This window comes from Metarhizium brunneum, chromosome 1, assembly GCF_013426205.1.
Source record: "Metarhizium brunneum chromosome 1, complete sequence".
NCBI classification, from domain to species: domain Eukaryota; kingdom Fungi; phylum Ascomycota; class Sordariomycetes; order Hypocreales; family Clavicipitaceae; genus Metarhizium; species Metarhizium brunneum.
The window spans coordinates 6336987-6351708 of NC_089422.1; the positions used below are offsets into that span (position 1 = coordinate 6336987).

Sequence of the window (14722 nt, forward strand, 5' to 3'; positions counted from 1 at the left end):
GCATTAATACGCCGGGTGAAAATCGCCAATAAAGCTGTATATCGTGAACAGAAAACATACGCTACACTTCCTCTGCAAAATCGCAGGTCGCTTCCCAGATCGCATCCCTTATTGTTGGGACACTCCAAGTGTAATTTCCGCCGTGAGATCAGCCAGTCAATCTTTAATTCGATGCCGGTGTTAATAATGTTGTAGAAGTATCTGCTGGCATGCTTCAAGGATAGGGCGTCTGGGTAAATTAAATGGCTGGATATTTCCAGATGAATCTCTGTTGGCAGTGACAAAAAGGAGACTTTGGACGGGTTTTCCGTCGGCGATGCGGTATGTGTGCCTTCTTGGTCGCACTGTTTCTCTTCATTGCTGGGTTCATGGCAGGGCGCCAGACTTGGTGGTTTGGCGCTGCTCGGCATCCCTGTGGCCGGATGGTTATGCTGGAAAGAAATATCGAACATGGATTTCAGAGACGCGCCCATGCTAATAAATGTACGCCGAATAAGAACCGGAAATATTCGACTCGGTTTGCATGTTTGCTTTCTTTTTGGTTGGAAAGAAGAGCGGTTGGAGATGTAGTCGGCTGCTGCCTTCAAAGTCGCCCTTGTCGACTGGAGGACCCTCTAATAAAACACCCAGATCGGTCGTCACTCGAGCAAGTTGGAAGTACAGAGTAGATGTACTAGATTCGCTTCAGCCCAGCCCCCACCTCTTCTACATAAAATCAGAGAGGCGCAGGGCATGACAGAAACGAGGATTGAAGGCAGAAATGCCAGCCGATGATCTCTAACGTTCTCGACGAGGACAGACCAGTGGCAGACTCGACTCGTATTCAATGGCTTAGGCTGCCGGTTTCAGCGACGCCCACCTGCAGCACTAGTCGCAGCGTGCCCTCCAAATGGTCCAGCCTTGGGGACAAGCAGAAAAAAAGAATTCCGTGTCTCTGTCATCTGCCGTGAAGTTGGTTCCCGTGCTTAAGCATACTGGCGTCAATACAATAGGGACATGGACTTTGGAAAGTGCCGTCCAGTGTGTTTCGACGAGGCGTTTGAACTTGGAGGTAGTACGGAGTACCTATATCTGGTATGTACCAGGTTTCAATGTTGACCTAGTCTATACTCTACCGTACCTTGGCAGGTACCTCCTGCAAGCTGTGTTTCGCTCCATGTCCCTTCATGCCAACGTTGAGCATGAAACTTGCACACTCAGAATCATGCTTCAATGCTGGGCGAGAGGCTGTTTGTTCGTATTGTCCACGAATAGCTGACATGTCTGATACCAGACTAATCCGCCGCTGGTCTCAATGCGTCAGCCAGGTATTTCCAGCAGGCCACTGGTGTGTGCCTTGCTTGCATTGCCGGCTGGCCAATCAGCCTGGTAGTCTGTGCGTTGAGTGTTGAGGTAACACAAGCCCAGCAAGCTGGCCGCTTTTCCGGTCCAGGTCCTCTGTGAGGCAATTCAGAGTGCCGAGTCCATGGCAAGATCCCCCAGGCGATGGAATTTGTCCCATGTCGTGATGGGAGCAGCCTGCTTACTTAGTAAGTAGACACACTTCATGTAGGGTCCGGCCAATGTTGGCGCCGGACCAGTACCTAAGAGTACCTAGGTAGGTACTTAGAGGTAGTAGGAACATGACATTTGAACCTAATAGGTCCAGTGATACCTTGGATATTTGCTCAGAGAAGGTGCCTGCTGAGAGGCTGGTGCCTAGCTCAAGGCAGCACTTGGCTTCAGGCCTTAGCGGCTAGTCGAGTTGCCATTAACAGAAGGGCTCCCTAACAACCCATGTATTGTAAACCAGTACACGTGATAGCGTGTTTCTATCGCGGCAATTGACGACACCCTTTCCACTTCACTCACCCCACTTCACGTCTCCCAGTACATCTAGGCGGCCTCACCAATCTTCCGCAAAGCCGCCATGCACCTCTCTGTAAGGTGACATGGCTGCCCCAAACATTTTGGATACTGAAAGCGACTATGGTTCCGACATCTCTCCAGAGGACGAGTTGCTTCTACTAGAGCGTACTTCGCAAGACTGCCAAAGTGCAAAGGCAAAGGGCCCTGCTCATCTCCCACCGCGCCCTGGACCCTACGAGAGTTCTCATACAGACCTACGGCCTGGTTGTACAGACATCATCGACCATGACAACTCCACGGCCCCTGAGGTCAGTGGCACGGCCATGGCTTCGGCAACCATGGGGCAAAGCCGCAGCGAGTTGCTCGACACGGACGTCACCTATCCCGATTGTGCGTTCCAAGCTTCCTGACTCTGTATACTGACACTGACTGACTGCAAAGCGACTAGTGAGTCGAGCATTGTCTTGTATTGGTGATGACAGAGACGGGGGAGCCAAGGCCCTGGATGAACGGGATACGGAATCAGAGGAGTTTGAGGATAATCGTTCTCCTCTCCAAAGATTCCGGTCATATCCTAGGAGACCATTGACTGTCACCGACCTTACAGCTGGAGCCTGGTGCGAACTGCAATATTGGTATACTCTCACCAGGCTCCCCGGCGGTCGGCGGACTAAGACCCCTGCTATGAAAGGAGGCTCAATAATCCACAAGAAGCTTGAGGATGAGGTGCACACCACCACCCAGATTGACGTTTTTACAAAAGAAGATGGCTTCGCATTGAGAATGTGGAACTTCATCCAAGGTCTTAGAACCCTGCGTGAAACCGGTATGACCAGGGAGTTGGAGGTTTGGGGAATGGTCCAGGGCAATGTCGTCAATGGTGTGATTGACGAGCTAACCCACGATAATCCAAACCCCGAGTTTGAGAACGAGCTCACTGAAATATTCAATCCTGCCCCTGATCAAATGTCTTTACATGGCTATTTCACACGCAATGGAAATCCCGCTGGTGCGCTCTCTCTGCCTAAGGTGTATCTCATTGATGTTAAGACGAGAGGAAGTCGAGCTCCTGTGACAAAGACGTTGCTGAGACCTGCAAAAATACAATTGCTGCTCTATCACCGGTTTCTATCCGACATCGCAGCCGGAAGGCTAGATTTTTTCAAGTTATTCCGACGTTATGGGGTTGACCCTGATGATACTCTCTCTGACGGTTTCATTGCTCAGATGGGAAGCCTCCACGATGAGATCTTCCAGGATACGCCATTACCCCAGGCATCTGCTTTCTGTGCGCATGCGGCCCAGGACTCGGAGAGCCGTGATTCACAACAAGGGGCTGGTCAGCTACTGAAGTACCAAACACTCGGAGAATTACTACACTTGGTGAAAGCCGAGGTAAAGCTCACATTTCCAGAGGGGCAGAAATCAATGGGCTTGATGCTTCGGATCCAGTATATTCATCGTGATGATGGTGAAGAGATTGATGTTCACGACTTTCCTGTTTCCAAGCAGGCATTGGACGAGTATTTGAAACGATACATGACATGGTGGCAGGGAGAACGAAAAGCAAGCGGTGTCGACATAGAAGAAGCTTTCAAGTGTCGCACGTGCGAGTTTGCATCCGACTGCACTTGGAGGAATGCAATGGCCGAGGAGCGGATGCAGAAAGCTCGAGTACGAGAACAGGAGAGGCGTCAAGCTAGCATATGCTCGAGGCGGTGATGAAGTGCCGGTACCTACAGTGTATGGTAGTAGCGAAAGGTGAATATCCAGGCTTATTCGTCAAACAGCATTGAAACATCACGTGCGTCGATTTGCCACAATCAAATAGCCTCCTTTCATCAGACTCAGCTTCTGTCTGAACGACACTCGTGGACTCCAACGCGCACACCACAGCAGGTATGAGCAGTGGTATTTCGATGTCCCAACTGCTTGTCTACGCCACTGTGATAATAGCACGATCTGCACCGTCTTCCAATATGGAATATTCCACTGCGAGAAAACCGAATAACAGTAGCACCAGCCAGGCCAAGCAATCCAAGAAGTCGGTACAATGAGAACAAAATCGTGCGAAAGGCGGCTGAGGAAATCGCTGGCTGGTCCCTCGGAGCTCTGGAGTGTGGTGAAATAATTGGTCGGGTTTTTGTTTTCAAGCGCCTGGTTGTGTCAATCTACAAGCCAGCACGGTTTACGCGTTTGAGAGATGGTCTGTCAGCGCTTTTCGGTTATTAAACAGACGGCTGTCGCTAGGATAGCGAACTACTGGAAGTACTAATAGAGACTGGAACTACATAGTAGAAACGAGTTGTGTCAGACACTCCATCTAGTAACGTCATTTTGACTTCAAATGCCAGGAGACGTTTGGGGACATCGGAATCCCCACCAGGTTTCCAAAAGGACCGGCATCTGGAACATTGCAGCCTGGTGGGCGTTCTCCGTAGTTACTACTAGTAGTGCTGGGCAAACCGGCAGGTGAGGCCCCAGTCTGGCTGCCCCTCCTCAACCAAGCTGCACGCAGCAGCCGACCGGACCTCTCGTTTGTCAGCCTGACAGTGCTCCGTACTGTGGACTCGATTCTCTCAGTCCGTCCTTACCTCATCAACCCATCCGACGTGGACTGTTTCGCTCCAGTGGAAAGGCAGTCCAGCGAAGCTATTCTCTCCCACTTACCTGACTACAGCTTGGCCTTGCAAAATCACCAGTCCACCCGCGAAGTTGAGCTTGGCGGTATCTCTTAAGACCAGAACTTCGAATCAAGGCGTTTTATCCCCGCCTTCGTCTACGTTGCCTCAGATTCAGCATCTTGGTGGGGTTGAGCTCGACCCTAGGTGCTGAGTGCTCTGCCTTCACCATTCCGCCTTCCGCAAGCCCAGACGCTCTGGGGAAGCGAAAGCTCTCCAACGGGGAGTCTCAGCCTAATATCAAGAGAATCATGACGGTAAGTACTTAAATACGGGGATGGAGTCGGACTGTGTTCTTCGGCCAGCTTGGCGGGCTCGCCCCGCGCGAGCTCTGCGATGGCATCACCCGCACTGCGACCACCTGGGTCCCCATTTAGTCGACACAGCTGCCTGGCGTGCTAATTACTGTATTTCAGGGCACCAAGCTTCCCGAGGTCGATCCTATGACCAGGATGCAGGTAGACGAGTCTGTTGTTGGCCACACCGAAATCGATGAATCCCTTTACAGCCGACAGCTCTACGTCCTCGGCCACGAGGCCATGAAGCGCATGGGCGCCTCGAATGTCCTTGTTGTTGGTCTGAAGGGTCTCGGCGTCGAGATTGCCAAGAATATCGCACTTGCAGGCGTGAAGAGTCTGACGCTCTACGACCCTGCGCCCGTTCACATATCCGACCTGTCTTCGCAGTTCTTCCTTACCCCAGCGGATGTTGGCATTCCCAGGCACGATGTGACCGCGCCGCGAGTGGCCGAGCTTAATGCTTACACCCCTGTGAAGATACACGAGTCAACTGGGTTCGTAGCCTCATATTTTCTAGCCCTTAGCAAAGCATTTTGCTAACTCGATGATAGCCTGGACGCCGATCTCTCTCAGTTCGACAAGTACCAGGTGGTCGTCCTGACGAACACCCCTCTTCAATCTCAAAAAACCATTGGCAATTATTGCCATTCCAAAGGCATCTATGTTATAGTGGCAGACACTTTTGGATTGTTCGGTTCGATTTTCTGTGACTTTGGCGAGAACTTCACTGTTATTGACCCGACCGGAGAGACTCCACTGAGTGGCATTGTCGCTGGAATCGATGAGGAAGGCCTCGTATCAGCATTGGACGAAACCCGACATGGTTTAGAAGACGGCGATTATGTTACATTTTCCGAGATTGAAGGGATGGAAGGTTTAAATGGCGCCGAGCCTCGAAAGATCACTGTGAAGGGGCCTTACACATTCTCTATCGGCGATGTGACCGGTCTTGGTCAGTACCAACGAGGTGGCATGTACCAGCAAGTCAAAATGCCCAAGCCTATTAACTTCAAGGATTTCACCGCGTCTCTCAAGGAGCCGGAGTTCGTCGTGTCGGACTTTGCCAAGTTTGACCGACCTCAGCAGCTCCACGTTGGCTTTCAGGCCCTTCACGCCTTTCAACTCTCCAAGGGCCGTCTTCCAAACCCAATGGATGATGACGACGCTACAGTTCTCCTCGGCGCTGCAAGACTTTTCATCAAGGAAGAGAAGTTGGAGGTTGAACTGGATGAGAAGTTGCTGAAGGAGCTTAGCTATCAGGCACGAGGTGATTTGAGTCCAATGGCCGCCTTCTTCGGAGGTATTACTGCGCAGGAAATCCTCAAGGCTGTCTCTGGCAAGTTCCAACCCATCAAACAGTGGATGTACTTTGATTCCCTTGAGTCACTTCCTACATCGACAAAGCGAAGCCCCGAACTTTGCAAGCCACTCGGTTCACGATACGACGGCCAAATCGCTGTGTTCGGTGCGGAATACCAGGAGAAGATCGCAAACTTGACCCAGTTTCTCGTTGGAGCCGGCGCCATCGGTTGTGAAATGCTCAAGAACTGGGCAATGATGGGCCTAGGCACTGGGCCTAAGGGCAAAATTATTGTTACTGATATGGATTCCATCGAAAAGAGCAACCTGAATCGCCAGTTTCTGTTCCGTGCCGGCGACGTTGGCAACATGAAGAGCGACTGTGCCGCCAAAGCTGTGCAGCGAATGAATCCAGATCTTGTTGGTCACATTCAGACTTTCAAGGACCGAGTCGGCCCTGACACAGAGGGCACCTTTGATGAGGCTTTCTGGGAGAGCCTGGATGGTGTTACAAATGCGCTAGACAATGTTGAGGCCAGAACATATGTTGACCGACGCTGCGTGTTTTTCCGCAAGCCGCTTCTTGAGAGCGGTACACTTGGGACCAAAGGAAATACCCAAGTCGTATTACCTCATCTTACCGAGTCTTATTCTTCGTCGCAAGATCCGCCCGAGAAAGAATTTCCCATGTGCACCATCCGAAGCTTCCCCAACAGAATCGAGCACACCATTGCTTGGGCCAAGGAGTACATGTTCGAAAAATGCTTCGTCAAGGCGCCTCAAACTGTCAATTTGTATTTGACTCAGCCGAACTTCATGGAGACAACCCTTAAGCAGGGTGGTAATCAGAAAGAGACACTGGAAACCATCCGCAACTACCTCACGACGGAACGACCTCGTACTTTCGAAGATTGTATTGCATGGGCAAGAATGCAGTTCGAGACAGAGTTCACCAACAAGATCCAGCAGCTTCTGTACAACTTTCCCAAGGACTCTGAAACCTCGAGCGGGACACCTTTCTGGTCTGGCCCGAAACGCGCTCCCGATGCCCTCAAGTTCGATCCCAACAACCCGACCCATTTTGGCTTTGTGGTTGCTGCTGCCAATCTCCATGCCTTCAACTTCAATATTAAATCGCCCGGAGCTGATAAGAACATCTATCTACGTGAATTGGAAAATGTGATTGTTCCTGACTTCACCCCTGATGCCAATGTCAAAATCCAGGCCGATGATAAGGAACCAGTATGCCACCTTTCCCACATTTCTTACCTTACTTGAAAAGTTGGACTAACCTTCTGCCAGGACCCCAGCGCTGGTGGCAGTGATGACGAGGACGAGCTCCAGAAAATAATTTCCAGCATTCCTTCACCAAGCACGCTGTCAGGTTTTCAGCTGCAGCCAGTTGAATTTGAAAAGGACGACGACTCCAATCACCACATCGACTTCATCACAGCCTGCAGCAACCTGCGCGCCGAAAACTACAAGATCGAGGCAGCTGATCGACACAAAACCAAGTTCATTGCTGGGAAGATTATCCCGGCCATTGCCACGACGACTGCACTTGTAACTGGCCTGGTAGTCATGGAGCTGTACAAGGTTGTTGACGGCAAAAATGATATTGAGCAGTACAAAAACGGATTCATCAATCTGGCTCTGCCATTCTTTGGCTTCAGTGAGCCGATTGCTAGCCCCAAGGTAGTGTACAAGGGGCCAGAGGGCAAGGTGACCCTAGACAAGATCTGGGATCGGTTCGAGATTGGGGATGTGACTTTGCAGGAGCTCTTGGACCACTTCAAAGCAAAGGGCCTAACAATTGTCATGCTTAGCTCGGGAGTTAGCCTGTTGTACGCCAGCTTCCACGCTCCGGCGAAGATGAAGGAACGCTTGGGCTGGAAGCTCAGCCAGCTCGTGGAGAATATTTCAAAGAAACCAATTCCTGAACATCAAAAGGAAGTTATTTTCGAAATGGTGGCCGAGGACATGGATGAGGAAGATGCAGAGGTTCCCTACATCAAGGTCAGGGTGCGATAAACAATGCGAACTAGAATTTATGACCATGCGGCTACAGAAAGAAATTTGTACCTTTTAAGAAAAAAAAATGGTTGATATATTCTATCCATAGATGATGAATCTCTCCTTTCGCGCTAGTTACAAGCTACTCTTGGGGAAGTGAGGTATAATGGCAAATGATGCAACTGCATGGTCGGTGATGTATTGTACAATTCAGCTGTGGGTTGAGGTTCTGGACACGACGCCTTTTGAGGATGTTCCAGAAGTGAGCACTAAGCGCCAGCAGTTGTGAGGTGAGAGGAACAGGTTAGCATGGCTAAGACGAGACAAGCGCAGGCACTAGGCCGGTTCTGTCGACGTTCTCTTTTACGTCACCATTAGCAATGATGAGGAGGGGCATTAATAGAGCTGAATGATTAGGTCAGGATATTGTCACCAACTCCGTAATCAGCTGAATCAGACCGGGAACAGGCAGCTACAGCCACCATAGTCTAGGCGCCTATCCACGCCTGTCCATGGCCGCCCACAGCTCTCTACCTACATGTAGGTATATAACTGCAACTCGTCGCCATTATTGGGAATCGGCTGCATCAAGTGCACGCGGTCGCCAATGAAGAGAAACATCCAGACCTCCAACTTATTGAGAAGTTTTGGTGTCCCACGCAACAACCAAGCAATCATCACCTACAGCACCCCTCACTTTAGAACCCCGCAAGCTAGAGCTGTTTTCCATACAAGTCGCAGCCCCGCATTCCAGCTTCATCGCCGCATCTTGCAAGCTTCAAACTCCCATCACTCATCTTATTTCAAGTCACTAGTTCAAGCTCAAACGAGAATGGTAAGTCTGCAAATTCTTTCCGATATTGCCCTTCCTTTACATGTGCTTTCTCTATTTTTCAATTTTGTTATTCTCTTTTCAAGCAATCAGCACTAACATGCACGGCTCACAGGCCTCCTCCGGCAAGGTTACCGATTGGGTCCACCCCAATGATAAGTCTGGCGAGTTTAAACGCCAAGTCAGCTCTTTCAGAAACTGGATCTCTCGGGAATCAGGTGCAAAGTATCCTCCTGAGAAGGGACGATATCATCTATATGTCAGCTATGCCTGTCCTTGGGTACGTTCTTTCTTTGTTTCTCTTTTGTTCTTGCCCTCCGGCAATCTCGGATGTATATTGACGGCCCACGTTGGATTTAGGCCTGCCGTACACTAGCCGCCCGGAAGCTCAAGGGCCTCGAAAATATCATCTCGTACTCTGTGGTGCATTGGCACCTAGGTCAGGGCGGATGGCGTTTTGTGACCAAGGATGAGAAGGAGCCTGGGGAGAATGTGATTCCTGATCCGATCGAGGGCCATGAAGGCTTCACACACTTGAGACAGGTGTACTTCGAGTCTGAAAAAGACTATTCCGGACGGTTTACCGTCCCGGTACTGTATGACAGGAAGACCAAGACGATCGTGAGCAATGAGAGCTCCGAAATTTTGCGCATGTTCAGCGCTGAGGTACGTCAATATGCGGTTTATCTCGGGCAAGTCAGCGATATGCGGGCACTGACCATCTCTCAATAGTTTGATGATCTCATTGAAGAAAAGTACCGCGCGATTTCCCTGTATCCCGAAAACCTGCGCTCTCAAATCGATGAAACCAACACCTGGCACTACGACCTCATCAACAATGGCGTGTACAAGTCCGGTTTCGCAACCACATCTGAGGCCTATGAGCACAACGTCATTGCTCTATTCGAAGCGCTCGACAAGGCCGAGAAGCACTTGCGCGAGCAAAAGGACGGGCCGTACTATTTTGGAAAGAATATTACAGAGACCGACATTAGGCTGTACGTCACCCTGGTTCGCTTCGACCCCGTCTACGTCCAGCACTTCAAGTGCAATATCCGCGATATTCGCTCAGGATATCCGGCTCTGCACAAGTGGATGCGCAACTTGTACTGGAACCATGCTGCGTTCAAGGAGACCACGCAGTTTGAGCATATCAAATGGCACTATACGCGAAGCCACACACAGATTAATCCCTTTGCGATCACGCCTGTCGGACCGTTGCCACATATTATGAAGGCGGATGAAGAGGTTCCTGCGGTCACGGCCAAGATTTAATTAAGATTGGTGGAGTATAAGTGGTGTGGATTCGGGCGTGTTACCAATATTTGGTAGTCTTGACAAATGTTCCATTTGTTTATTAAATACGGAGTACACAGCTTGAAATTAATACAAGTCTACGTTTGTCTACGTGCAGCCAACCTGCTTGCTTTGACCCGGTCTGACCACCATGCCAGCCATCCACATTCGGCCGATTAAGCCATGGACTATGCTATGCGCAGGGTTGCGCGCATATGGCCGCAGGATAACACCCGGATCAATTCCTTCAGGGCCGGTTGCTTGTAACTCATGATCGCCCAAGCCGACAATGTCATTGGTGTCGACCCTGCCCTGCCCGGCAATGTGACGAGATATCTCGGACTCGAAGGTGCCGAAAAAAGCCACACACTTGGCAAAACGCTGAACAGAACGGGGCGTGTTCTGCAGCATCTGCACGACGGCTCAATGTCCGGACTCGAGTGCCCAGGCAAGCACGGCGTTCAACCTCGTGCAGGAACCGCACGTCAAAAAGACGTTTGGCATCAATTGGACGCGAGTTCCACCAGACCATGGCTCCCGAGCCCCAACGGTCCTTGAGCCCCAAAGCCCATGTATCTTATAGCCGTGCCTTCTCAGTGATGGTACTTCCCGCCAATGCTCCGCTAGATTTTCCGGCCTCCGATTGACCCCATGATGCACGCCAGCCCAACTTGCCAAACCTGCTTCAGGTGGCACGGGGCCAGAGGGCAAAGGGCAAAGGGGCACACAGCAAGCCAGTCCAGGCCATTGCTATTGGGACTCGCCTCGCCTCGACTTGGACTCGACTTTCTCGAGAGCGCACGCACACACAGCTGACCTGACCACTCCAACCAAGACCTCCTACCGTTGACCTCTCCTCTCGAGACCTCATTCGCATTTCTCCCAGTACGAATCCAGCAAATCTTCTCATTCCGCTCCGTCGCACAAAAATCTTCCCCCCACGACATCTTCTTCAAGCTCTACCTCCCAACTTACCGCACCTGAACCGCGCACGCTCTCTCTGTCGAAGCCGCCTCCCCTTCCGCAAACTGCAATACTTACATACCTCCTTCGCGCCTTGGTTGACCGGGTCCCATTTCCCGCCTCCCTCGCCCAACATTTACTACTACGACTCCACCGCATCGCACCCTTGATCCCGCCTCGTCAACAGCTCCGACTACGTTTCGCCCCTGTACTCCCTTTACGTCGATTACATCGCCAACTCCCAACAGCTTCGCATCACGGTTTCTGCGCCGCTGATTTTTTTTTCTTTTTATCTATTTAGCCGTCTGCGTCTTTTGCCGCCGCGTGTACCAAAGTCGGACCAAGTCACACCGCCGAACCCTTCCTCGTCTTCGAACCTCTGCGGCGTCAAGGTGGCCGTTTGTCAGATGGGCATCACAGCTCTGCCCCCCTGATATGGCCACTCGATACTCAGCAGACTTTCTGCTGCATCTGCGGCAATCACCGCTATGTACCAGACCATCTAATCTCCCTCCCGCAGAGGAGTGGATGGGGTGAGTCCCTCCCATGGCTTTCGCTTGGACTTCCGCCGCGAGCCATTGTCACCACGTAGACAGACCTTCGCTAACCCGTCACTCTCAGCCAAACGCTCGAACAACTTCAAAGACAAAACGTAAAACCAAGCAATGACAGACCTAGAACCAACGATTTATCACTCCTTGATCAGGCCAACAGACGGCCGGGTTTGGATCGCCATGTCGCCCGCAACAGTGCAAGTCAGTGCCTTCTAGCCGAAATTCGCTCCATGGTTTCAATGTGCTGACAATTGGGACTCAACCCCTGTAAAGACCCAGATGATATCGTCTTTGGCCCTCCTCGCATGGCCTTCTCCTCGGCTCGAGGAAACAAGGCCGTGGAAAATGATAAGAGCGGCAGAGATTCTGATTCTCCAGGCCGCATAACCTTTCGAAATCGAGGCGACAATGATGGAGATCGTTTTCGTGATGGCCGGTCCAACCCCGCCAGACGTCGTGGCGATGGCGACCAAGATAGCGACGGATGGAACATGGTAAAGCCTCGCAAGAGCTTCGGTGCTGAAGGCGCTGAGCGATTTCACGGCAAGATGGGCGGCAATTTTCGCGAAGACCGACGTCCATCAAAAGACACCATCAGCAACAAGGATGATCGTGAGAATGGCCGAGAACGTCCCGGTCGCCCCTTCGACGGCTTCACCCGAGACAAAGATGCTGCAGATACCGAGGGTCGCCCACCCCGAAACGGGCTCAACAGAAATAAGGCCGACAACTGGCGAACGACCGAAAGCAATGAGGCTCCTCCCATGCCAGAGAAACGTGATCGTGACCGAACGAAGAGTTGGAGGGATAGAGACCGTGATGCCGAGCCCTCAGACGACCGCGGTGCCGGTCGAAACAATGACCGTCGCTGGGGTCGTGACCGAGATCAGCGAAACGAACGTGATCCTGAATGGCTTGACGAGCCAGCCGATGCTCGAGAGGCACACACGCAGCAGGATTTCCAAAAGTGGATGGAACAGATGAAGAAAGCTAAGAGCGGATCATCCTCCAGTGCCAAGGCAACGGATACTCCTGCTGAGCCTCCCAAAACCTCCCTGCCTGTTGCCCCGGTTGAGACCGGTCCGGACAAGTTCTTCCTGGCCTTTGGTGGAACAAGCGCTAGCACAGACGTGACCTCGCCAAGCGAACCAAAGGACTCGGCATCCTCCAAGTCAAAAACCAGCGGGAAGTCCTCTCGATTTACTTCGTTCTTCTCGCAGCCTCAAGGGGACTCTCGACCTCGAACAGAAGTGTCGACGCCACTGGCAGGGCCTCCTGTAAACGGACCAGGTTCAACCGCTGGATCGGCCCCTGTTCCTCCTGGTGTACTTGCTGCGCTTCTCGGCTCTGTACCAAGTCAGGAAGCAGCACATTCTGGTGCTCCAGATGAAGAGCGACAAGCCTTCCAGTCTTTGCTTGCAAAGCTACAAAAGCAATCTGTGAGCGCCACTCCGCCTGGCCCTTCTCCCTTTGCGGCTCCTCCCCAGAGCAAGCCCTTGGGTAACAAGAACTCCATGGGCTCTCCGGAACCTCTACACCAATATGGGGCTGGTCCTAGAGACACCTCTCTTGGCCGCCCGCCATCCCAACAGCCTCACCAGGAGATTCTTGCCCCGCGTCCACAGCAGTCTGCTCGGCCTGAGCAGCTTCTTCAAGATCTGGCTGGACACCATCAGCGTGTTTCCAGCCAAGGGTCTGCCAATCGAGCTGAGCCAAATGCCGCTCGCAACAACAGCAACACGGAGTTCCTGATGAATTTGATGAGGATGGCACCAGACGCTCATCGACCTGATCAGGGGCGTGTTGCCTCCCAATCTCAACCTCAAATTCAAAAGCATTCGCCGTTGCCTCCTTTTAACGACCGAGAACAGGAGTTCCCCGGACGGGAGAACCGAAACAACGAGAGAGCATTGCGTCCACAGCCTCCTCCAGGGTTTCCTATGGATGAGTCGTTCCATGGCCTTGAGCGGGAGTCGCGACAAGCTCAGCCAACCCAGATCCTACAGAGACCCCCGCCACCCGGACTGGATCAGATGCCGCCAAATTGGATGGCTGGTGCTGCACAGATGCCACCTCCCCAACAGAGAGGAGGTCCAATGCTTCCACCTCCTGGGCTTGCTGGTGGTCTTGGTGGCCCTGGCGGTCCCAATCGCAACATGCCCATGCCTCCAATGTTTCCCCCCAACTTTCCACCTGGTGCAATGCCCCCTCCACCACCAGAGGCAATGGGTGGAATGCCTCCGAGGAATATGCCGCCGCCTCCTCCTGGATTTTTCAGCGGTCCGCCGCCGCATGGCTTCTTGCCGCCTGGATTAGGCGGGTTTAACGGACCTCCTCCCGGACCCGAGGGATTCGGTGGCCCTCCGTTCGAAACTCGAGGAATGCCTCCCTCTGCGGGCAACAACGGTCGAGGCGCCGCTTATGGCCGCCCATAGACCACTGCACAAGACGAAATCCTCAACTATTGTTCCGTGATCCGCCACGCTGCGCTTGGAGCTTGTTTTCGCGCTGTTCACAACGTGTTTGTATGTCAAATCTTATTGGCGATGAATTGCAACGGAGGTCCAGACTACATCACTGCAAAACAATAGCTCTAATGGTAGCGTTTAGTAGGCCGTGTGGCCCTCCCGCCAAATTCACATCTTTTTTTTTTTCCAATTGTCCTACGTTTTTTTTAACTGCTCGGGGCGAGAAGCTCTGAAACAGCCTTGGAGGATTATCTCTAGCAAAGAAACAAATCACTAGCTTTTTTATGATTATGTGTAAAAATGGCGACAAGGGCATGGAGTTGTGTAAATCGGCTGACTGGTTTTCTCTCGGGGGTTTGTGAATAGGGGGGGGCACAAAGCACGGGTGGTGAGGGTTGGTATGGATTATGGGAATAGGATGGTGTGAATGTGCTGGCATTCACTAGTATTCGGTAGTTGGCGTGTAGTT

The 14722-nt window shown here is 51.9% G+C and overlaps 4 protein-coding genes across 4 annotated transcripts; all 4 read left to right on the forward strand.

Annotated features, from left to right (window-relative positions):
* Positions 1–1931: 1931 nt before the first annotated feature.
* Positions 1932–3570, forward strand: EXO5 (Exonuclease V; the record flags this gene model as incomplete). The annotated part of the gene is made up of 2 exons (XM_066129828.1): positions 1932–2238; positions 2297–3570. The coding sequence occupies 2 exons, from the start codon at positions 1932–1934 to the stop codon at positions 3568–3570; spliced, it is 1581 nt and encodes a 526-aa protein (XP_065985854.1).
* Positions 3571–4780: 1210 nt separating this feature from the next.
* Positions 4781–8158, forward strand: UBA1 (Ubiquitin-activating enzyme E1 1; the record flags this gene model as incomplete). Its single annotated transcript, XM_066129829.1, has 4 exons — positions 4781–4786; positions 4946–5322; positions 5380–7369; positions 7430–8158. The coding sequence occupies 4 exons, from the start codon at positions 4781–4783 to the stop codon at positions 8156–8158; spliced, it is 3102 nt and encodes a 1033-aa protein (XP_065986115.1).
* Positions 8159–8972: 814 nt separating this feature from the next.
* gto2_0 (Glutathione S-transferase omega-like 2) lies at positions 8973–10247 on the forward strand (the record flags this gene model as incomplete). The annotated part of the gene is made up of 4 exons (XM_014693128.2): positions 8973–8975; positions 9088–9252; positions 9333–9638; positions 9705–10247. 4 exons carry the CDS (start codon positions 8973–8975, stop codon positions 10245–10247), a joined length of 1017 nt encoding a protein of 338 aa, XP_014548614.2.
* A 1419-nt stretch (positions 10248–11666) lies between these two features.
* On the forward strand, positions 11667–14220 carry G6M90_00g019280 (uncharacterized protein; the record flags this gene model as incomplete). Its single annotated transcript, XM_014693127.1, has 3 exons — positions 11667–11764; positions 11853–11986; positions 12059–14220. The coding sequence occupies 3 exons, from the start codon at positions 11667–11669 to the stop codon at positions 14218–14220; spliced, it is 2394 nt and encodes a 797-aa protein (XP_014548613.1).
* Positions 14221–14722: the final 502 nt, after the last annotated feature.